The sequence below is a fragment of the Etheostoma spectabile genome, chromosome 5, assembly GCF_008692095.1.
Source record: "Etheostoma spectabile isolate EspeVRDwgs_2016 chromosome 5, UIUC_Espe_1.0, whole genome shotgun sequence".
Lineage (NCBI taxonomy): Eukaryota > Metazoa > Chordata > Actinopteri > Perciformes > Percidae > Etheostoma > Etheostoma spectabile.
Window position 1 is genome coordinate 33,873,461 of NC_045737.1, and position 25,393 is coordinate 33,898,853.

General features: G+C 39.8%; 2 protein-coding genes and 1 long non-coding RNA gene across 3 annotated transcripts in view; 1 reads left to right on the plus strand and 2 right to left on the minus strand.

Moving 5' to 3' along the window:
- The window catches only part of trim45 (tripartite motif containing 45), a 14,249-nt gene extending 4,034 nt beyond the window's left edge, over positions 1–10,215 (minus strand). The window contains exons 1-5 of the mRNA XM_032516225.1: positions 9,463–10,215; positions 8,579–8,867; positions 8,246–8,391; positions 6,600–6,916; positions 711–840 (exon numbers count right to left, since the gene is read on the minus strand). Of these exons, the coding sequence (XP_032372116.1) occupies positions 711–840; positions 6,600–6,916; positions 8,246–8,391; positions 8,579–8,867; positions 9,463–9,941 (1,361 nt within the window). The 5' untranslated portion in view covers positions 9,942–10,215. The remainder of the gene's footprint in view (positions 1–710; positions 841–6,599; positions 6,917–8,245; positions 8,392–8,578; positions 8,868–9,462) is intronic.
- Positions 5,640–20,678, plus strand: LOC116689652 (uncharacterized). The gene is made up of 3 exons (XR_004332063.1): positions 5,640–5,766; positions 13,756–13,759; positions 20,668–20,678. It is a non-coding gene; the product is annotated as an uncharacterized LOC116689652 (long non-coding RNA).
- On the minus strand, positions 10,666–16,523 carry vtcn1 (V-set domain containing T cell activation inhibitor 1). Its single transcript, XM_032516226.1, has 5 exons — positions 16,354–16,523; positions 15,648–15,712; positions 13,834–14,193; positions 12,909–13,160; positions 10,666–11,955 (listed from the first exon to the last, which is right to left on the minus strand). Exons 1-5 carry the CDS (start codon positions 16,383–16,385, stop codon positions 11,843–11,845), a joined length of 822 nt encoding a protein of 273 aa, XP_032372117.1. The 5' UTR covers positions 16,386–16,523; the 3' UTR covers positions 10,666–11,842.
- Positions 20,679–25,393: the final 4,715 nt, after the last annotated feature.

Sequence of the window (25,393 nt, forward strand, 5' to 3'; positions counted from 1 at the left end):
GGGGGGGGCAGCCGGTGAAACACTTGATCAACCTCGACACTAACGTGCTGCTGGATTGTCAGTGACACCTCACCATGTGCCATGAAAAAGCTACTTCACCAGTGCAAATATAATAGGGCTGCTACTAAGGATTATTTTCATTGTCGATTGATCTGTTGATCACTTCCTCAATTAATCGATTAGTCGTTTGGTCCAAAAAATGTCAGGAAAATGGTTAAATTAAATTGCAATGTATGTTTTCCAAAGCCCAATATGCCTTCCTCAAATGTCTTCTTTTTCCCCCTCATTTTTTGAACATTGTTTTTATTGATTTTGCATTGCACGTACAATTTTTAACCTGTCTCAACCGACAACATTTCTTTTTCAATCTCAGCCGTCCTACAACACAACTCAAAGATATTAAGTGTACTGTCACAGAAGGGTGACAAAACTAGCAAATATTTACATTCAAGAAGTTGGAAACTGAGAATTTTTACTTTGTTTTCATAAAAAAAGCGGATTAATCAATTATCAAAATATTTTTACAACTAATCGATTAATTATTGCAGCTCTAGAAAATAGAGCCAATTGTATCATGCTCCATGACTCTTCTTGTCTGGCTGAAGTAAAGACGTATCACCTACCTGGCCTGTTCCCTTTTACCTTGTGTCTCAGAAAGGTCCCTGAAAGCTAAAATGTCGACACAGCAAGCCAGACTCTCTGACACTCACCAGTTTTTCTTCTCCTTGTGAACGATGCTGACCAGGACATGCTCTCCGCCTCGTGCCACCTGCTCCCCAGCTGAGTCTCGGCACACCAGGGTGAAGTGGCCCTGCTGCCCCTCCACGCCCCTCTGTAGACCTGTGGCCAAGGGGTTAGAGGTTAGGGGTGTGAATCTTCACTGATGTTACAACTTCATTACGATTATCCAGTCAACAACGGTTAAAGAAGGACAAGAAAATCGCAACACTTCATACTGTCGAATCGCAATACTTCTAGAATCTAAATAAATGAAAATGGCGATTTAAATCACATCGGCACCCGTGTATATCAAATCGGGACAAAAGCATATCGTCCCAGCCCTAATTCTCACACAAACGTAGAAGGTTTTCATGTAATCCCACAGATGCACATCACTTTAAAAGTGATCACTGTTCAGACACACCATAAAACAGACACTTACAGTGGTGTGAAAAAGTGTTTGCCCCCTTCCTCATTTCCTGTTCCTTTGCATGTTTGTCACACTTAAGTGTTTCGGAACATCAAACCAATTTAAACAATAGTCAAGGACAACACAAGTAAACACAAAATGCAATTTGTAAATGAAGGTGTTATTATAAGGTGAAAAAAATCCAAACCATCATGGCCGTGTGAAAAAGTGATTTGCCCCCCTTGTTAAAACATACTATAACTGTGGTTGTCCACACCTGAGTTCACAATCAAGGCATCACTTAAATAGGAGCTGCTTGACACAATAGGGTCCACCAGAAGATCCTTAAAAGCTACACATCATGCCGAGACCCCAGACATTCTGAAAATTGAGAAAGAAAGTAATTGAGATCTATCAGTCTGGAAAGGGTTATAAAGCCATTTCCAACTTTGGGAATCCAGCGAACCACAGTGAGAGCCATTATCCACAAATGGCGAAGACATGGAACAGTGGTGAACCTTCCCGGGTGGCCGGCCGCCCCAAATTACCCCAAGCGCAGCGACACTCATCCAAGAGGTCACAAAAGACCCCACAACAAAGTCCAAAGAACGCAGGCCTCACTTGCCTCAGTTAAGTCAGCGTTCATGCCTCCACCATCAGGAAGACTGGGCAAAAATGGCCTGCATGGCAGAGTTCCAAGGAGAAAACCACTGCTGAGCAAAAAGAACATCAAAGCTCGTCCAATTTCTCCACACACATCTTGATGATCCCCAAGACTTTTGGGACAACATTCTGTGGACCGATGAGACAAAAGTGGAACTCTTTGGAAGTGTGGTGTCCAAGTATATCTGCGTAGAAGGAACACTGCATTTCATAAAAAGAACATTATACCAACAGTAAATGTGGGGGTGTAGTGTGATGGTCTGGGGCTGTTTTGCTGCTTCAGGACCGTGAAGACTTGCCGTGATAAAAGGAACTATGAATTCTGCTGTCTACCAGAGTCCTGAGAGAAATGTCCGACCACTGTTCGTGTACTCAAGCTGAACGAACTTGGGTTCTCAGCGACAATGATCCTAAACACACCAGCAAGTCCACCACCAATGGCTAAGAAAAACAATGAAGACTTTGGAGTGGCCTAGCCAAAGTCCTGACCTGAATCCTATTGAGATGTTGTGGTATGACCTTAAAAGGCCGTTCATGCTCGAAAACCCTCTAATGTAACTGAATTAGGACAATTCTGCAAAGATGAGTGGGCCAAAATTCCTCCAGGACGCTGTAAGCCTCATTGCACGTTATCGCAAACGCTTGGTTGCAGTGTTTGCTGCGTGGTGGCCCAACCAGTTATTAGGTTTAGGGGGCAATCACTTTTTCACACAGGGCCATGATGGTTTGGATTTTTTTCACCTTAATATACACGCCTTCATTTACAAATTGCATTTTGTGTTTACTTGTGTTGTCCTTGACTATTGTTAAATTGGTTTGATGTTCCGAAACACTTAAGTGTGACAAACATGCAAAGGAACAGGAAATGAGGAAGGGGGCAAACACTTTTTCACACCACTGTAGATGTTGTTTTTTTTGTCCCCAGAGACAACATCTCACCCTCAAAACAACCTCCTACTGAGTGCTTATGTGAGTCACTTTCGCCCTAAACATATGGTGACTGCTGCCACTGTAAGTGTGACTCCAGGCCCAGCTGGGCTTCAGTGTTGCTGACCACAGTTTTTCCAGAACCTCACATCATTAGTTAGTGTTTCATTAACTTGTTCCGCTTTGCTCGGGGGACACGAACGCTGAAGATATTCATCAGCTGCTGTGGCGTTCTTGTTGTATTAAAGCCAACATCTTTTGCGTTCATATCCATGATTTATGTTGCTTTGCATTTTCTTGTCAGACTCTGTTAGCCGCTCGATAACTAATGATCCAACGCATCGTATTCATCTTTTATCATTCAGCGTTCTCCAGTAGCTGCAGGGGCATCTGTTTGGAAGCTATTGAAGCTGTTGCTGTTGTTAATGAACTATATTAACGTATTCTGCTAATTCTGTTCTTATTTATGTGATCTCAATGCAATTGAGATTAAGGTTCATTTAACTTTGTATTGTCCATAGTATCATGATTTACGATTACAATTCTTCAACAAGGTTAAAGGTGTTGTGGGTAGGATTGCAAAGATCCAGGATTTTGGACAGGAAATTGGAACACTGACAACTTCTCAGTCCCTCCCCCCCTTCTGCTAAAGCCAAAAACGGTCTCCTAAGCCCCTCCCCCCACAAGGGAGAGCCGTGCATGAAAGAGCGGAGGATTGTGCACGGGGAAGATGGAGGATGCTATGAAAATGTGTGTGCATAAATAATAAATCTATGGTTACACTATTGTGTTATGGCCGTGTGTGTGGACATTGGACCAGAAGCTGTGGATAAAATATCTTTTGCATTGATATCATGTAATTCTGTGTCGGATGGGCCACTTAGTGGCATGACATGTAAATAAAATATCATTCATTCTGTTTCTACTCTGTCTTTTACTATAGCAATACTTTATCATTACCATTGCTTTTGCTCAGTCTTGTTTAAAGTATTTGAACGCAAGTATCTTACCAAAAAAATGACTTTGGTAGAAGTTGAAGTCATCGTTTAGAAACTAAGATGCTTAGGGGAAATATAGTGGAGTAGAAGTATACATTTCAATTAATATTGTAGTAGGGCAAAAGTTCAAGTTTCCGGAAATATAAATAGTGAAGGAAAGTACAATTCTTAAGTACAGTAACAAAGTAGTTGTACTTGGTTACATTACAAGACTGCTCTTTCTGTTACTGAAGCTATTGCAACTAATATCACACCTTTACTGTGGCTACTACTGCTAGCATTACTATTAAATTGAAATACTAAAGATTGCAGACATTGTGCATCAATATTTTTACACTCTGGAGTAGGCCTTTTTATTATTACAGAATGTAACTATTATCTTTTTTTTTTAAAATATTTTTAAAAGGCCCTGCACACTCATTGTGCATCCACATGGGTGAGTTTAACTACCAAGGCCAATCAGAGCTCTTCGCTGGGCTGTGAGTGGACAGTGTGGGTCTGACTGACACTTCCCAGACATTCCTGTTGCTTAGGATGGAGCAAATTACACATTTATCATTTTAATTTGTACATGGTGTTTGCTCACATATGGTTACCTACTCTACCTGAGTGGGTGTGTTAAATTTGGAATTTATAACTTTTATATATACACAAACGAGGATGTTTTCTTCACATTCCAGCTATTGTTCCTCAAACATAAGAATGGAGTGCAGTAATTATTACCACTGCCCTCGTTAAAACCTCATGCTACTACTACAATTACTATAATTCGGACCAGTAGTCTATTGCTACTACCCATGCTGCCACTAATGGCAGTGAATTGTCTGTGAGTCTGTGTGTGTGCGCTTGCTAAGCCGAGTTCCCAGCAGCTGCCCCAGCTACAGACGCAGCTGTTCTGGCACACATTCCACCTGTGCTGTGGACTAAATCCACCACTTGAAGGCCTCTTATCACACAGAGAGGGGATAATCGCTGGTAAGCCTGTGTGACTTCTGCTTTCTAATAGTCAACACAAAAATCTGGCCTTCATCTGGCCCCTTGAATGAAAAAGTTGCACTGCGTACAGAAGTTAACTTGGAAGGGACAAACAACTAACAGCTGGTTTAGCTGATGTAGTGACACAGTGGATTTATACAGCATCATCCTACATAAAAAAATAAGAGTAAATACAAAAAGTAGGTGTGGATAAATAGAAGGTTTTGTGCTTGGAAAATGCTTTGTATGGCCGGACAAACATTCTAATACAGACACGAGCAAGCACCCAAACAAACGATTGACACAATGCACGGACTGACCTCCTGGCAAACATTAAACAACACCCTTTGACACCCAGAGGACGCCACACTGTAGTCCTTATTTGCTGAGGTTTTCCATTTCCCACAGGAAGTAAACACAACTTAAAGCCTTCTATTGAGGCAAGCTACTACAAATCTCTGCTGGCTGTGTGTGCTTTTGTGTGTGTGTGTGTGTGTGTGTGTGTGTGTGTGCTTTTGTGTGTGTGTGTGTTTTGGAAAGGTGTGATTTGTGAAGGGACAACATTAGGCACGAAAAAAAAAAAAAAGTTTATCGTCATCAAAATATCAACTTGCCGAAAAAGACATTGAGAAAGAAACATTTTGCGTTAGCTGAAGCAGAAAACTGCTCTTTAAAATGTAACTCTCGTTCTCTTTTTATTGTCCTTTTTGTGTTCAATTTAATGTTCAACTGGTTCAATAAAAGAATGTCATCTTGTATCACAAGTAATATGGTTATTGCGATATTAAACAATGTTAAATATATATGGATACACAGTATATCGCACAGTTTCCCATATTGTGCAGCCTTGGTTTCAGGGGCGATTCTAGGATCAGACCTATAGTGGGGCTCAGCCCCTAATGAGAATGTGACATGGATACACTGCCTAGCAATAGTGTCAACCCCCATATGTATTTATTATTATAACAGAGGACAAATGCAAAATATTGAACATATGAAAAAAATACTAAAGTCCCTTTATGGACTACCAGAATCAAATGAAATGATGATTAGGTGTAAACAATAAAAAAAATAGTTAAAACTTTCCTTGAATGATTAAAATAACTGATTGACTGATTAAAATAAAATAAAAACTACTGCCATGGTTAACAGACTCACACCAATTAAACGTGACAAAGTGTGTGTTTTTCTTCCACTATGAATCCCTGGAGGTTGAAATGCAATTGCACTTTTATCTTTAAGAGAAGTCATTCCTGTTGTTAGAACATGTCCTGGAGCCACTTGCAGTGCCATTTGTAGGTTTTTTCTTCCCTTCTCTCTTTTACAGTGTGCGTGTCTCTGTGCGTGTGTGTGCATGTAATGTTTGTGTGTAAACATCCCTTATTGCACTGCCTTCAGGGCTGTTGAGTGAACTCAACATTCCTTCGGTCCCACAGGAATTCTTTGACTCCGTCTTCGCTGACCTCCCCCCCTCCCCCTCCCCTCCAGCCTGCCTTCAATGACTCCCACAGGTGGTGGGATGCTCCCTAGGAATCGCTTTGGCAATCTTGCCGGGCTTAATAGCACTTTGGAAAATGAATATGTAACAGAATAGGTGTTCTGAAAAACAAATGCATTCACAACTGAATCGAGACACCTATTAAAAACATGGATACTGTAAGGATGAGGGAAAGGGAGCAGTTTACCAATTTTATGGATGAGAAAAGGTGCCTCACTCTGTAGCTAAAACTGAGAGCTCAACACACAGGGTAAAAAGAGGAGCTGCAGCAAATATGGTGTTTTTTGAAAATTAAAACTATGTAAACCTATTTTGATATAACCTCTAAAAACTGTACAGTTATAAACCTGAAGAGGAGCAAAAGATGAGCACTTTAAAACGGAATATATTCGCATCAGGACTGGTTTACCTTCCCCTTCGACGGTGCACTTGCTTAGGTCCACTGTTTTAGAGTTGATCACCCCGACCATCGGGTAGCCCTCCACATCCCCTGCCGGCTCCCTGGCCATGAAGCTGATGCCACTGCTGTCGTCGGGGGCGACGGTTGCCGGGTTGGGGTCGTAGCTGTTCTTTGCCAGGCTGGTCAGTCTCCTCAGTGTCACTCCTTTGGCGCTGAGGATCTCAGCGTCTGAGCCGGAGCTCAGCAGTCTCTCTGCAAACTCCACACCGCCGCCGACGTCCAACAGAGCCTGCTGCAGCTGCGCCCTCTGCAGGTGGAGCTGGTTCCTGTTGGACAAAGACAGTGAATAACGAGCAGCATCTCCCACGCACCCGATGAGAGGTTTTTCTCCACTGTAAACCATGGCGGCCTGTTTGTATCTATTAAAGTGAAATGTAATGGGATGCCTGGATAGCTCACCTGGTTGAACGTGCACCCCATGTATGTATATATTGTGTATATATTAGTGTGTATATTTTTAGTTTTGGTTGTTTTGTATGTCCAAGCACAATGTGAGCAACGATGCTCCAAAGAAAAATTCCTTGTATGTGTCCTCATACCTGGCAAATAAAGCTGATTTTGATTCTGATGTATAAAGGCTCAGTCCTTGCAACAGCAGCAGCAGCTGCAGGTTTGATTCCAACCTGCAGCCAAGGGCTGCATGTCATTCCCTCTCCCCCCCTTTTCACATATTCAGCTGTCCTATGTAATAAAGCGCCTAAAATGCCCCAAATCTTAAAAAAATAGAGAAAAAAAAGTGAAACGTGCAGAAGTATCTTTCTGTGGCAATACAGCAAACCAAATGTTCCCTGAAATAACAAACTCAAAGCAGGTGGTCTGGTTATTGTCTCACCATGTAGCTCTCACACCAGTAAGTGCTGCCAGTTTTTAACATGCTACCTACACAATCTTTATTCTCAAAATACAATCCAAAAACATAATTATTTTGGCTCATAGTGACTTCATTGCATTCTTGATAGAGTCCATGACAACTAAGTAAACTCTGTCCACTGATGAAGACCCTGAGATGCATTTATAAAGCTTTGGGAAAAGCTAGTAAGTGAACGCTGAGTTAAGATTATTTTGTCAACTCTCAAAGTGAGAGCAACTTTAATGTACATGAGGAAAAGTCCGTGCTTGTGCATTTGCAAAGAAAAATGCAAACAGGCTTGGAGACATTAGACAATATGTTACAATGTAAGACAACAAAATAGCAAAAAAATAGCAAACATGCTGACAGAAGAATCTAGTGTTCAGCATTCTGGCTTTAAACTGTATCTATAATGACACAAATTCATAAGATGTAACTTATGTAATAGGTGGAGAGCATCAGATGTGACTTTGACTTTCAGAGCTGATCCAATAGGTGGCCGGAGGTAGTGAAAGTGAATATATAACGGTAATAATATGTCCAACTTTACCAACTTTTGTAACTCTCTATCCGACCGAAGAATAAATTGTTTCTTTTTCTTTTCTTTCCTTCTAGATTGGTCAGAGGTCAGGAAGAGGTCCCGCTTTGAGATATAATATAATCCTAGTTTAACTTTCAGCAAGATTCCTTGAAGGGATTTTGAAATGCTTAATACTGGTCAGTGTTTACTTCTAAAAATCCATACCTGCGCTGGACATGGAGCTCCTCCAGGCGGTGCAGCAGAGACAGGCAATGGGCTTCCACAGCGCTGGCGTAGGCTCTTGCAAACACCCTCACCTCGTTCGCTGTCGCATCCACCCGTGCCTGCAAAGCCTCCTGGGATACTTCCACCTTTAACAGAGTGGGAAAAATCACCTTATTATTTTTAAAATTAGGCTGAAGTGGGGATTAAAACGTGCCACAATACTATCATCATAAAACCTAAATTTGTGTGCAACGTGGAGCTAAAATGTGTCAAGCAAACACACCCCACAACATACTTTGCTTTAAGTCTTAATAAAACAAGACTCTTTGGCACCTTCTGCAGTGAGTTCTTCAGACGCTCCATGCAAGGTCGCAGGCGCACCATGACCAGTTCTCGGATGCGGTCTCCATAACGATCGATAACATCATGGGTGGGGCAGCAGTGGTGGTCGCGGTGCAGCATGGCAGCGCACTCCAGGCAGACGGGCAGGTCGCAGGGCTGACAGAAGAGCCGGAGCTCCTGGCCGGGGTGGAGGGAGCAGAGGACGGGGCGGCACAGACGACCACGAGACTTCAGCTCCTCCAGACACTGAACAGGGTGGGATGCTGTTCTCTTCTGCCGCCTGCAGACAGGAAAAAGAAGAACAGATACAGATACACAGTACATGTCTGCATGTCATGCATTAAGGTCCAGTTCCATCAAACATCTGGTGTAAAAAGATGAGATGTTACCTGCTATTGGCTGTGGGAGGAGAGAATCCAACTTAAACATATAGAAAAAATATAGACTAGGCTGGAACCCCACATATAGACTTATGTATGGATGTTGACACAAAACTGAACTTACCTCTGGCAGCAGACAATCGAGTAGAATAGCCTTGAGTAAAATAAGTATTTAACCTTGTTAGTCTGTCATTGTGACAGCTCAAAATAGAAGAGAACCTACCATTATCCAGCAAAAACATCTGGAGGTTTGAGCTTCTCAAATGTGAGGACATTTGAAGATTTTTTTGTCATGTGTGAAAGTAAACAATGCCATTGGATTTTGGACTGATGGTTGGATAAAACAATCAATCAAATTGTAAATAAAATAGACTCTACCTGTGCTCCTGGCAGCAGAATATAGAATAGAATAGCACAGAATAGAGTGAAATCTATTATATATCTATTGTATTGTTAGCTTTGCAGCAGAATAGAATTAAATGGAAATTGCTCTACCTGTGCGCCTGGCAGCAGAACTCGCACAGGTTGACGCAGCAGACGTCGCAGCGGCTCTTGGCGTCTCCTTCGCCGCACAGGTCGCATCCCAGCGGGCCGTCCGTGACCAGGGTCTCCAGGAACACGTCATCCAGCGCCAGGTGGTCGGTGGTCAGCCCTCCCGGTCCCGACGGAGGGATGTCCACCTCGGAGTCACAGTCGGGACAGAGCACCGTGACGGTGGGTCGGTCCTGCTCCAGCGCTTCGCCCCCGCTGTTCTCCGGTACGTTGCGGCGGCTACGTGAAGACACCGAGAACGGCTCCAGCTGGCCGATACAGTCGGAGCAGAACGTGTGCAGACATGGGAGGATTTTAGGGTCCCGGTACAAGCGTTTACACACGTTACAAACCGCTTTCGGGTTCACCAAGACTTCGTGTTGTTGGTGCTCCGAGTTTGACGTTAACTGCTCCACGTTTTCTTCATGTTCAGACCGAGACATTGTCTATTTTTGGCGACTTCTGGTGCTTCAAACAAACCAGTGAAAAGCCTAGCCTACCACCGTGAAACCCACCGAGCTCCACAAACCTGCCATGACCGAAAGAAAACTTCTCTGGAACCTTCCTTCTGCATATTATATGAAACTAAACCACCGGCTTTCTACACTGTGATATGAAACATACTTTGAATGTATTTCACTTAACGAATTAAAATCCCACCGGAAAGTCACACTTTTCTTTCGGGAGGAGTTGGCTGCATTCACGCTCCCTGGGACATATGACACCTCCCTCACTCACAGACCAATAGGGAGCCTCTCTTATGGACCATCAGGGGAGGTCCAAGGACTTTCCAGGACTCTGGAATACCAGTCTGGGGCTCTGACTGTCCCCATCTCCTGGCCGGACAGAACAATATGTCTTTAATAGGAAGGATTTTCATGTGATCACTCAATACGTCACTTTATTTTTATTTTCAATAAATAGCTATGTTATAGTAATGCTGAGTTCCAGTTTTGCTTGATTACACTGTAGTGGTAATTAGTGTTACAGTAATTTGTAGACTGTGTGTGTGTGTGTGTGTGTGTGTGTGTGTGTGTGTTTAAAAAACAAGTTTTGAGGCTGCAAAATCTCCTTTAGTTATTTCTGAACTTTTTGTTTATTTCATATTAATGTTCAATATGTTTGTTTATGTAAACACCAACCACCAAGGTAAATTCCTTATTACATACTTGGCAAGAAATCCTTTTTCTGATTCTGATTTGCCATGCCAAACTTTGAAAGAAATCCTCCCATTTAAGAACAATTGAAATTTGTTGTATTTATTAACTCAGTAATACAAAAAACAGAAGGCTACTAACTGATACGTTAAACCCCTTCTATGGGTCACAGTCACACATGCTGAAATGTAATATACTGTTTCATTTCTTTATGGTATTCTTATTTTTCTGCAGTTTCTCCACATGGATGGAGATTCATTTAACTGTATGATGTACAGGTGGACAAATACATATAGTCTCAAGCTAAAAGCAATTTAGAAATGTTTAGCGGGCCTACATATACGCTGTTACACAGCGTATTAAAAGACAACTATAAAGAACAATGGCGAAATGAAAACAATATACAACACAATATCCTGTTATCAATCCCTGAACAGAGATATCCAATTGGCTGAATATCTCAAAACAAAAAATCCAAAAGAAATACTAATTTAAAAAATATACAGAGTCAGTGACCATGGGCTGGAAATTGAAAGAGGTCGACATTGAAAAGTGAGAAGACCGAGAGAGGAACGTGTCTGTGCACATTGCCACCAGCATATTGAAACAGAATTACATTTCCTATGTACATGTCCCAAATACGAAGACTTAAGAACCAAACATTTCCAAAAATTTGAAAAACAGACACAAGGCTTCACTACCTACATTGAGGACAAAAAGATTCCTTTTTAATGGCTAGCAGCTAAATATGTCTTCTCCTGCCACAATACAAGGCTAAATAAATAGAGAATTTTATATATTATCCTTTTTATTTTTCTATTTTTTATTGTCTTAAATTAAGTACCCTTTGAGGGACATGCACATCATTTGTTTAGTATCTACAATTACATCATAAGTATCCTGTTTACTTGTATTATTACATGAATATCAGATGTGTTTACTCCTTGTTGTTGTCTATATGTTTGTTTGTTCTTATGCTTTGGCAACACAGATGTATTTTTGTCATGCCAATAAAGCAACATGAAATTAAAAATTGAGAGAGAGAGAGAGAGAGAGAGAGAGAGATACGTCCTACTGACAATGACGCTGGTATTATTTTCACCTTGAAAGTCTGTGTGTGTGTGTGTGTGTGTGTGTGTGTGTGTGTGTGTGTGTGTGTGTGTGTATGTGTGTGTGTGTATTCATTATTAGGTCACATAATAGATGTAGAGGACACTGGTCGTCAGGCTCAGGTAAGTTGATGTCGGCAGGGATGATGCAGCACTGTAGGTGAAGTATGTGTTCCCTGAAACATCAGTGCCTGGAAAATATGACATGAGATTTAAATGTAATACAATCTGTTTTGCTTTATTTTTCTCTTGTATTATACTACAGATACTGTATATAAAAAATAAGTTATCTTATGTCTACATTTGTTGTTTGGATTTTGAACCCTGTGCCCTCTGACAATAACAGTCGGTTGTTAATGAATAATTTAATTTAACACATTTTTTAACTTTTTATATTGAAACATTTGCTAGATCTTAGTCAAATCAAGGCAACGTTTCCAGAATGAAGTTGAGGGACATTATAAGAAGAAAAAAACATACTTTTAATGATGCCCAAGGGGAAATTACATTTTTTAGTCTTATTAAATAATACGCAGGCAAACATGCACAAAGAGGACCTTATACATGCACTAAGTAGAGAGATGTTAGAATGAGGGGGCTGCCCAGCAGGGCAGTACTATCTCAGCGTTTATTTAAAAAAATGTTTAAAAAAACGCTAAAAATCAAACAATAAGTTGGTTAGATATTCTGTGTGAACTACACATATGATGTTTATCAATTTTAAAGCTAATTTTGGAAATCAAGACAGTCGCAGTTTGTTCCACTTAGTTTTGTGTGAAACCCCTCAGTGAACCACATACAGTGGCTTGAGAAAGTTTACACACCCATGCTAAAGTCGATTAAAAAGAGGAATTTGGAAATTGATCATGCCTTAATTAAAATCTAGGTTAAAATAAGGTCCATGGTAGTCCACCAGATGGGGAGGGACTGTGCTTCTCTATACCCTCCCTGCCAGGTAAATGCCCTCGTCTGTCAAACTCCACACTCCAGTTTGTAGAAAAGGCTTCGTGTCAACACTGTGAAGACCCAATCTGAGATAAACTAATGACACGTCTCGTCATCAGGGTTATTTTCTCAGACTTTAGAAGTCTTCTTGAGAGCATGAGTCTAAAAGGAATGAAATACAATGACCATACAAGATTACCTGCTACAGTTACCGTAGAGATGCCGGTCACCAGGTCATTTTCCATCCTGCAGGTGTAGGTGTCGCTGACGTTGATTGACTGCAGCGTGCTGACCACACTGAATATCCCCGCAGAGTTTGAGGTGAAGCTCGTGTTGCCAGGCAGGATGAGCCTGTCATAGTTCGACCATGTCACATTTGGTTTAGGGAACCACCTGGATGCCTCAGCAGCCAGGGTGCCGTTTGTGAATTTAAATGTTGGGGCTGAAAAGGCTGAAAGTAAAAAAATCACAAGTCCATGCGGCAATGTCAATTTTCCAAGCTCAGACAATGGTGACATTGTGCACATCAACTTATTCAATCGGTCATAAAACAAGACATTGAAGTCCCAAAAGATTTGTTGATCTTGAAGATCACCTAAAGGCCGAAACGACATCTAAATAAAAAAGAGAAATGCTTATGGAACCAAAGTGTGCAAGGCGTTTTTTTTACCTGCAAGTCCCAAAAAATAAAAACGAATTACGTCCAAGATGTCACAATATAAGAGAGTAGTGTGGAAAGAACTCAGACGACCACAACTGTTAAACCCCTCAGTCAGCACTTAGGAGCTGTATGTAAACACTTATAATATAATAATGTGGTTGTACCAGATCTCAAGACAGTATACAGTATTTGCCAACAACTATAACTCTCCCTGTGGGCGCCTATAAGTGGACGCAAACGCACAATTAATGACAATATTTCATAGGATAAGAAATCATTGTAATGAAATACTGTGTCGTTAGATCTGTTCCCACCTACATTAAAGTGTGTTGTAAACCATCAAACCTATATACCACTTATACATGTTGAATAGGGGGACTTAAAGAAAAGTTTTACCAATGTTTTAAGAGAAATTCATTTTCATAGCAAAACACAGTATAACCGGAAAGACTCATCATCCCACCTGCTGTTCTGAGGTAAATGTTGACCTTCCCTCCACCGCCGGAGGAGCTGATGCTGCAGGTGTACTCTCCCTCGTCGCTACGTGCCACGCCCCTCAGGAGCAGAGAGGCGTTCCCCGTGGTCAAAGCATCGAGGAAGAGCTGAGTCCTCCCTTTGAACTGAGAGTTCTGGTCGGCAAGATCCAGAGCTCCATTCTGATAGCGGTAAACGAGTCCCGTCAGGCCGGTCTTCTCCCAGGTGACCGCCACGTCTGTGAGTCCGGCTGGTTGACCTTTAGTGCTCAGAAAGCAGCTGAGAAGCTGATCCTCGCCAAGGTTGGCAACGGGCAACGTGTTGGTGCTTATCACCTCGGACAAGGTGCCTGTGGTGAGAGGACACAGGCATAGACTGATAATGGACAATGTATTCTGATTATTAGCTTTACTAGGTCATGTTATTTTAGTCCCATTTTTGGCACAAATCTGAGATTTTTTTAGGATTCCTTAACCCTCTGTTTCTTATTACAAAAGATTACAAAAGTTGCATCCCAGCGAGTCCAAGCAATGTTTGACACAACTCCCACAAAGATATACTACAAAATGTCAATATTTACCATTTTAGTCAAATATCACGCTTCATTTGTGAACCCAAGACTTTTGTAAACTCATTTCAAGCACCAAAACAACTGAGTGAGGGTGTGTTCTCACACGAGATTTGAAAAAAATACATCCGCTAAAGGGCCAAATTATCTCTTTATACATTGTTCTGATACAATTTTGGGCGTAACTATACAAAATAATAAGTTTGTTTTGAACATTTTGATATGAAACAGTTAGTGATCAGGTTATATGCAAAAACCCTTAAACAGAGACAAGAAGACATCTAAAAATGCCCTTAGACCTAAGAGACCTTAGAGACCTCAGACCTTAGAGAATTAAAGGATAAATTCCCTTTTTTCAAATCTGTTATGAACAATACTCACTCACGAGCCCATAGAGTTATTGGTCCCTCACTGTAACTGTTCCTTCTGTCCATACTGGCTGCGAAGAGATCCCTTCTCAAAGTGATTCTAATGTAAAGGATGTGAAAGGGACTAAATCCATGGTCCCAGCTCAACAAAAGCTACGCTGAGGATTCAACAGTCGGAGTTGGTCAAATCAAGTGGTCATCTTTCAAAGTTACCTTCTTTTTAGGACAACATTCCCACTATGTTCATCACTGTGCCTCCCCTGTGGACCCGCATGGAACCCTGTTGAGTTTGAACGCCCGTAACTTTGGAAGATACCAATTTGATTTGACTGACTGTGACTGCTGAAGCTTCATATTGCCAGTTCTTTCGATATTGAACCCAATTTACAACAGTACATTGGCTTCCCATTAGGAAGAATCTCTTCATGGAAAATATGGAAAAGAGGAATAACTATTACAGTGACCAAAAACTCCTTTAAAGGTAAGTGATGTCACGCCTATTTTAGGCTACAACATTTTTTGTCTCCTCACTGTCCACTAGCTGCCTGTCCCTTGAACACACTGTAAAAAAACGTGGTCTCTGTTGACAGCCCAGGCTCCACAAACAACAAAACCAAACTGGCCAACCTGCACCACGAACCATAACACACAGCGTTCCAGCCAATAAGCAACAAAAAGGAGTAGGTTGAGCCATCACCGCAGCAGCGTTAGCACGTAGGCTACTTTACAACACAATAACATGTTTATAACAGGGTTGTCAACCACAAGAAGGTTTTAGTTTGGACAAACACACCCATGTACCCCCTGAGGCCTGACAGAGCCATCACTCATAATAACAGGTACTCACAAGGATCTGTGTATTCTTACCTGAGAGGGACAGGGCTAAGATGAGGATGATGAGGGCGGAGAATATGACGATGAGGGTAATCATGCTACACACATCGACACACAAGAGACACACAAACACAGGAAAGTGTAAGAGAAGAGACACACTGCTTTGGCTGAAATCCACCTGCAAATCAACTTCACAGCAACCTAGACAAGAAGCTTCTATACTGCTGTAGAAATCTGTAGACATTTCTTAAGTAAAAGTATCAATCCTCAAATACATGTAGAAGTAGATGTTTGCATTAAAATCTTGTAAAAGTACAGAAGCATTAACAGCTAAATGTAAGCTTACATAAAGCATCAAAGGTTCTCCGGAAAAATCAACAATAAAGAAGCTGAATATCATAAAACATTATTACTAGATTGCCATACAAAGTTGGGTAGTTCCCAACCTAGGGCACCGCAAAGCATCACAAAATAAAACTGTGGGGGATTGTATTTTAGGAACTTAAATCTAAAAGAAGTAACCAGTGATAAACCAGTAGTAAAAAAAAGTCCTCTGAAATTTGGAGTAGTATAAAGAAGCACAGAAATACAGAAAGACAGAAATACTCAAAAAAACTAAAAATTTCACTTCGTGACAGTACTTGAGTAAATGTACTATTTTCCACTACTGTAGACACCTTAATGTTTTCAGAATGAAATCGCCGTCGGTAGAGAACACATTCAAACCTCATGGACACACCTGGCGAAGATGATCTGGCCAAAGGTTGCCATGGCTGCTGATGAACCCTCTTGAGAAGAACAAACAATTTGACCCTGTTGCTTAAATTAAAGATCCCCCATCCCTCCAAAAACAATCCCCACACATACTCTACTGCCACAAGTCTTCCACTTCTGCAGAATGACTGCCCGCTGTTCTCCCTCACAGCACTTGAAACCCAACACCATAAGTAAATATTGCCTTTAAGGCGTGTGCTTCAGTCTTTTTGACATCGTTGTCACAGTAGCTCATTCATCTTATCAAATTAGGGTGCATGCTATGACTGATAATCAAAATAAATTGGCTCCAACTCAGCTTGTTTCACAAAGTACATTTAGCATGTGTACAGGTATGTATTGGGTTGGGTTATTTATGTGACTTTAGCATAATATTGTGAAGATTATCAGTATACGTAATGTCAAAAGAATGACAAGCACCCTAGAATTCCTCCTAAATTTACTTAAGGAGGAGTCAACTTTAATGTGTCGTGGTAGAAAAGCATCAGGGAGAGCAGAAACAACAGTTACAGTTGTTTCTTAAACTCTGAACTAAGGTAACCAGCTTTTTTCCTGTAAATGTTACACCACATGCAGTATACAGAATATCCAATGGCACAAGGAAATACAAACATATCTAAAATATTAAAAAATTGGTAGACTATGATCTCACATTTGTAAGCAAAACTGAAATCATCAAAAGTCATGTGGGCCCAAAGACACAAATGTATCAGCTAGAGAGTTTTGATGTTACACAGTATGAATAAAAGTGCTGAACAGGGTTTATCTGGTTAGATTACAAATATGTAATATATATAATATGAATGTACCAGGAGGGGAACAAGACCAACACCGTCAATATGAGAAGGGAAGAACTAACCAATTGAGTGACCGGTTAAACATTCTACTAACCAAGACTGCATGTGACAGATGTTGTAAGATATACAAAACACACATTACAAACAATACATAAGGTGAAATAAGAAGTGGCATGTATTTCTGTTCCTTATTCCAAGCACACAAAGGTGATTTCCCATAACGACGTTGCCTGCTCTATACTGAAGTGGTTTAAGACATTTAGTGGAACTTCTCGCTTTACATCTTCTTTTTACGGGCATTCATCAGGAAGCAATCACGTTCTGATCTTACCTCTTTTGGATTAAACACATTCTTACGTTATATGAACCTTAATGAATGTTATTATCTTCTCTAAAAAAAAAAAAGTTTGCCAACTATGAGTCAATCACAAAAACAGTAGTTGGCAAACAGCCAATAAGATTGCAGCCAGCCAACATCAGCATGCACAAATTGTTATTTCCCACACTTGAAATGATAGAATTTATAGGCGTGAATATTGTGTTTTACAAATCGCAACGTATAAATCCCACACATTCTGCTTTTAACTTGTTGAATTATGACAAATAACAGCAGCCTCCAAGGATGTCCAGCTGGCACTTTGCCCAAAAGATGCCTATGCTAAATTATTGTTGGCATAATTTTATGTGTCATGTTTTTTTTGTTGGTGTTGTTCAATCATTGTGTGCTTGTTTGAACTTTGGCCTGCCAATGTACTGTAGATGAAAATAGTTTTTAGCTGACTCTGGTACAATCCATAAATAGCAACATCAATATTTAAAGGAATATTATGGTATAAAGGTCAGTAAATGGGCTCCGTGCATACTGTATGCTTTCCTTTTGAGGGTTAGATGGCAACGTTGATACCACTTTTATGTCTGCGCATTAAGTACATCGCTGGGGGTGGGAGGTGGTTAGTGTAGCATAGCATTAATAACTAGAAGCAGAGGAAAATAGTGTAAAAGTTGATGTGTGTTTCCCAGAATGTTAAACTATTCCTTTAGTATTGCAAACAGAAAAAAACTTTACTTTATTTTCTTCTTGAACCATTATACCCTCAACTAGAAAATTTACTTTGAAAATGATTAAGGTTCGAAATGAGGATCCCTTTTTTTCACATAATAAAGCGTGTCTGGGAAAATCCTCCTCAGTTTTTTGAGAAATGAAAGCATACGGTACCATCATTCTGAAAGCGCTGACTGGCTGGCACGGTTTGTCCAGATGTATTTATATGAAGGTGACATTTAATGCAAAACAAGTTTTTCATCTGGTTGACACCTTTTCACTGGAAGAGAGAGCGTCACCTCTTTGAGCACGACCTTCTGAGAGTAAGACAAAGAAGAAAATTCAACTGGAGCCTTAAAACAGAACATCTTAATTTCAGCCAGCATGCCTTTAAGTCATGATTTTCTTCAAAAACTTTTTGAAATAATAACTAAGGCTGTGAGTACGCTGCTGCTGATAGTCCTCTTCTACATCCTGCAGTATGTATTTAACATGGATTTTGAATGCTCATGCAGACATGTCCTACACATACATCTACATGGTGTGGTGTACATGGTATTCCCTCCTATAATCCTCACCTGGGTTGTCAGCATCGTTGAGTCTTTCCATGGAAGGAAGATTTTTTTCAAATGGCATGGACTTGGCAATTGTCCCTGCAACTGTATTTTGAAGTTTGGTATCAGCTATTTCACTCTGACTGGTGTATGGATAGCCACTGTTTTGCTTGATGGAGATTGGTACTTTTGCCTAAAGACAAACCGCAACGCCTCTCAGACTGGAATTCCTTGCAAAAAAGAGCTGAGTTACAACGAGACCCTCATTAAAGTTGCTCATAAATCTGAATCACTCGTAAGTAACATTACAAAACACTCAAATATGGTACCAAAACTATTTGGGAAATGGAATTGTTTTATATCTTTATACAAAAAAAAGGGATGCTTAACTGTCTGAAACCACAATGATTATTGTGCTTTGTGTTCCTCAAACTATTAAATAGATGTTTTTTTCTTTTTTTCCAGGAAATTGGCTTGTATTTAATCACATGTCTTATTGTCAGTTGGAGCCTTTTTGAGAGCTTAGCAGCCTGTTGTAGAAGAAAGAAGAAGAATTGGTCCAATTGTATCAGCGAGGTTTGTTGCCCTCCTTACTACAAAGTGGTTTATGAAGATCTCCTGGAAGCACAAGTGAGTGAGTATTTTCAAGATCAGCTAAAAGAAATTGCAATAGAAAGGGCTAAAGCAATCTGTCAGCCTCACCTTCAAGCTATTCGGATGCATGAGCAGCCCAATACAGGTGAGGGCAACAACAGCGTCAACGATGTTGCTAAAGCCTGGCAAAAGATTTCAGCCTCAGATTTCTACTTGATAAAACCTGAGCGACAAACGGAGTCACATGCAGGATCAGAGACACAGCAACATGGATCAGGGACAATGAGCTCTGTGCAGGGTGATTCTCATGCAGGAGTAGAGACACAGCAACATGGATCAGGGACAATGAACTATGAGTAGGACAATTCTCATGCAGGAGAAAAGACACAGCAACATGGATCAGGGACAATGAACTATGAGCAGGACAATTCTCATGCAGGAGCAGAGACACAGCAACATGGATCAGGGACAATGAACTATGAGCAGGACAATTCTCATGCAGGAGAAAAGACACAGCAACATGGATCAGGGACAATGAACTATGAGCAGGACAATTCTCATGCAGGAGCAGAGACACAGCAACATGGATCAGGGACAATGAACTATGAGCAGGACAATTCTCATGCAGGAGAAAAGACACAGCAACATGGATCAGGGACAATGAACTATGAGCAGGACAATTCTCATGCAGGAGCAGAGACACAGCAACATGGATCAGGGACAATGAACTCTGTGCAGGACAATTCTCATGCAGGAGAAAAGACACAGCAACATGGATCAGGGATGACCAACTTTGAGCATGGAGATTCCCATGCAGGTACAGAGACAGAGGAGCATGGATCAGGGACAATGAACTCTGAGCAGGGAGATTCTCATGCAGATGCAGAGACACAGCGACATGAATCAGGGACAATGAACTCTGAGCAGGACAATTCTCATGCAGGAGCAGAGACACAGCAACACGGATCAGGGACGACCAACTTTGAGAAAGACTAGTCTCATGCAGGTACCGAGACAGAGGAGCATGGATCAGGGACAATGAACTCTGAGCAGGACAATTCATGAAGAAGAACCCAGTATTATTGTAGGTGGATTGATGATATAATTCTGAATGATTTTCCTTATTATCAACTGAGTCATGACTTGCAGGGACATTCGTGATTTGTTTTCCTTGCTGTAGCCAACAATCCCAAAACGTTTACACTCAAAACTGATCATGCACCGATACTAAAGCATTTTCTCACAGATCCATTTCAGACTGGTTTTACAAAGCAAATCATTCCAGTTCTGAGTACTCTTCCCTCCAGTTATTTTGATATGGGCACAGTCCTCCTCCCCGAGATGGCTGTGTCCACCACCGTTATCCGGTTGACTTTCCTGCCAGTACCTAACAGGCAAACAAACGAGACAATAAGGAAATTGTAAATGTTTGACATGAACACGGCCTTTTCATCATGTTATTCATCAGGAAATGCTACCAAGACTTTTACAGTGTGTAGCAGCGTGCTGGGTTGTGTACGGAGAATGACCCCCCAACTCTGCAGGTCCCCTCCGCGAGTGTTTCAACGACATTAAAGCTTACTTTAGTGCATAGTTTCTGTTGCCCTAATGAGGAATTCTGAGTAATGGTAACTAAAAATATTCCACATGATACAAGCCTTCCTCCTCCTCCTCGCAGTTGCTTATAGCCAAGGAGGACATGGATGATTAAAAAATAATGATGGACTCTTCAGAAGTGGTAATGATCTTTACTCAAGTTTCTGTGTGGGAAAGTTGCCGCACACCACTGCCTTCTGAAAATAGAAGATGTTGTATTTGATGTCTGTATTTCTCCGCCAAACTGAGAAATACAGAGAGTTGTGTGGAGCTGATGGTGTTAATTCGCTTTGTGGCAACTCATTTGGCTTTAATGTAATGGATGTTTATTAATATCAAAAAGTTACGCACTGGCCTCCAACTCTGCTAACATCTGCTTTGTTTCCTGTAAACCTGTAACACCTTATTAAAATAACATCATCAATATGTGGTTAATTGATAATTAATTAAAGTAACAAATAATGAAACGATAATTTGTGTCTTTGTCAGTGGTTAATAATTGTTGTGAACTATCCATAAACATAATTTGGATGGCTATTTAATGTTGCAACTACTGCTTATAATAATAATCATCTGCAACTTTATAATAGTCATCCAAATAATGTTTATCAATGTTTTTTCAAATGATTTAGTAAAACTTTACAAATCATTTGTTAATTGTTAACAAATACATAACTAACATACAGTAAATGATACCGCTACTGATGATAAGTAAACGTTATTAATTAACATAACTTGGTTAACGGTGACATAACTTAACTAAAGTTTGATTAATAATCTATATGTCAATTATTAGTGATGGTTATAACTTTGCCCAGCAGCAAACAGCAGACAGACAAAGTTAGCGTCTAGCTGGTGAACACAGTGTAGCTCAGTTACACTTAAATTCATTCCAACAAACACAAATCCATTGAATGATGCTAATGTTGCTATGTGTCTGCTGGATGTTTAACTTGTGTTTAACATGGTAACTTTATGCTAACAGGTTAAACAGATGTTTAACTTGTGTTTAACATGGTAACTTCATGCTAACAGGTTAAACAGATGTTTAACTTGTGTTTAACATGGTAACTTCATGCTAACAGGTTAAACAGATGTTTAACTTGTGTTTAACATGGTAACTTCATGCTAACAGGTTAAACAGATGTTTAACTTGTGTTTAACATGGTAACTTCATGCTAACAGGTTAAACAGATGTTTAACTTGTGTTTAATATGGTAACTTTATGCTAACAGGTTAAACAGATGTTTAACTTGTGTTTAACATGGTAACTTCATGCTAACAGGTTAAACAGATGTTTAACTTGTGTTTAACATGGTAACTTCATGCTAACAGGTTAAACAGATGTTTAACTTGCGTTTAACATGGTAACTTCATGCTAACAGGTTAAACAGATGTTTAACTTGCGTTTAACATGGTAACTTCATGCTAACAGGTTAAACAGATGTTTAACTTGCGTTTAACATGGTAACTTCATGCTAACAGGTTAAACAGATGTTTAACTTGCGTTTAAAATGGTAACTTCATGCTAACAGGTTAAACAGATGTTTAACTTGTGTTTAACATGGTAACTTCATGCTAACAGGTTAAACAGATGTTTAACTTGTGTTTAAAATGGTAACTTCATGCTAACAGGTTAAACAGATGTTTAACTTGTGTTTAACATGGTAACTTCATGCTAACAGGTTAAACAGATGTTTAACTTGTGTTTAAAATGGTAACTTCATGCTAACAGGTTAAACAGATGTTTAACTTGTGTTTAAAATGGTAACTTCATGCTAACAGGTTTTCCTTTCCAGCCTTCTGAGATGAAATGTCAGTGTTGAGTTTTTAGCTTTTGCTGTGGCCTCGAGTGGCCATAAATCAATCAAATAAAAACAAACTACATGTTCTGTGGTGATATTTCATACTATTAAAGTACATCCTCTCCATGGTATGCATTCTCTAGATGTTTTAATATTTGTACAAAATAACATTAACTAAATCCTGTTAGTTTTCTTTAATTCTATTATACAATGTTTTGTAAATGAGTGTTAAATGTCACTAAACTAGTGACACTCATCTATTGGGATGTCTTGAAACTGCTGTGTATTCTAATAATGTGTCAGTCAGTGTGGAAATTTACTCAAGTACTCTATAACTAGAATTCTGAGGTACTTGTACTTCACTTGAGTATAATTTTTGTTATGCAACTTTCTACTCACTTAAACATTGTAGTTACACTGCAGATTTAGCTTATGGATATTCAAAACATAAATATAAACTTATGTCTTATATTATATTTTTAAAGATTAAGCAACCAAGCAAAGTCATTAAAAGTAGGCCTGCATTAAACATTGAACTGACAAAAATATTTATGCATCCACAATTAGAATCCAATATTGTAATATACCTTATTCTGCGGAATGAGTACTTTTACTTTTGGTACTTTAAGTGTATTTTTGGGCTAATCTAGCTGTTGTACTTTAACTTAAGTAAGATTTTGAGTGTTGTAACAGAGTATTTCTACACTTTAGTATTGCTACTTTTACTAAAGGGAAAAGGCCGGAGTACTTCTTCTACCATAGGCGCCAATCAGAGGGAAAATGCAATATTCACGCCAGCCATTCCGTTTAATGACATCTCTAAATCCAGTCCAAATATATTGCATGTGCTTATGGTAGTGTATATATTATATAACAGTATATGCATGTGGCTCCATCTAACCGAGGGAAGCAAATTTCTTCCTTACTTTACAGACAGCGGAGCTTCATTAATCCATTTCCAGGTTCCCTCCTCGGCTTTGTCAGTCAAACCAATCCAAGCTTGCGTTTCGTTTTTGGTAAAGTTAGAGAGGAACTTCTGTTCAATAAAAAAACAGAAAGTTGTTTTAGTAATTTATGCAAATATATTGTATTCAATATGTTTCATGTAAAGAGTGTAAACAAAAAAATATTAAGTCATTAAAATACAATGTAGACCATGTGTTAGACAGGTTCAGTGCCCCTTATAGTAAACAAGGTCTGGCAAAGAACAGCTGGTTATTGAGTTTTTGTTTTTTTGTCTGTAGCGCCTCCCGGAGGTTGACCTTTGTAGTTCAGCGTGGAATATCTTGACTACTATTAAAATCGCTTTCAGTAAAATTCACCACAGATGTTCAATGTTCGTAGAGCAGAGACAGTCATTGCAGGGGGGGGGGGGGGGGGGGGGGGGGGCTCCAAGTTATTTTAAATTTTTGAAAGTTTCTTCAAGAATTAAAAAGTCTTCAAATGAATCCAATATGTTATTAGAAAATATAAATTGTCACTGCTTACTGCTGGCCTATATGTAAGGTGGTCACTAAGGCCATCAACAGATACACTTAATCCTAAGGATTCACCGCACCACATGATGTACTGTAGGTTTAACATTAAAACATGATTAATAAAATCATGCCAACAATTCTTAGGTTATTTTAATATCTTAATAGTATTCTATGCAAAAAAAGGATTCCATAAAAGCTTTAGGCCACCCTACACATTATTGTAGGCCCAGTATAATATGCATCTTCCTTTCTACAATATACTGTATGTAGTAGGGGGTCCCTGCTCTGTCTCTATTTCAGTTAAAGGGTCTTTGGCCTAAACAACATTGAAGACCTCTGCCCTAGAGGATACATTCTAACGTTTTCGGGAATGATCCGCTTTCTCGAGTGCCATCAGCAGGTTAAAGTTTTCACTTATTCTGTCAAATATCTAAACATATACAACATGGATTGGCACAACATTTAGTTTAGACATGCATGGTGCTTGGAGGACATTCCCTGTTGACTTTGTTGCTGGACTGATCTTTCTCGTGGTCACCATGACGTTGACATCCTGCTGCGGATGACTTTGATCTCTTGACTTTGTACCATCGTCAGGTCACCTTTTCATTTGGTGAAATACTTTGTTTTTTCACCACATACCTGGAAAACTAATTACATTCCCATTAGCTTTGTGTTTGGTGCTAATCAGCTGTTAGCAAGTTGACATTATAAACATTATAGACGCTACATGTTAATATGCAATAGAGCTGCAAAGATTTATCGATTAGTTGTCAACTTATTCAACAATTGATTATTCGATATGAGTAATTTTTTTAATGGAAAAAAGGTAAACATTCTCTGATTCCAGCTTCTTAAATGTGAATATTTTCTAGTTGTCTTTCCTTCTCCATGAACAAAGTATCATTGAGTTGTGGACAAAACAAGACAATTGATAGATGAAAATGATCTTTAGTTCAAGCCCTAACATGCTAGCATTATCAATGTCAGCATGTTAGCGTTCTAATGTTGGCTTTGGCTCACAGAGGAAGAAGTCTGGCTACGAAAAGTGTCTTTTAAAAAAAAGACAAGTCACTTTTTTTAAATACAGTAACTTTGTCTGTATGACATGGATGCAAACAAAGTGCTAGGGAAAATTA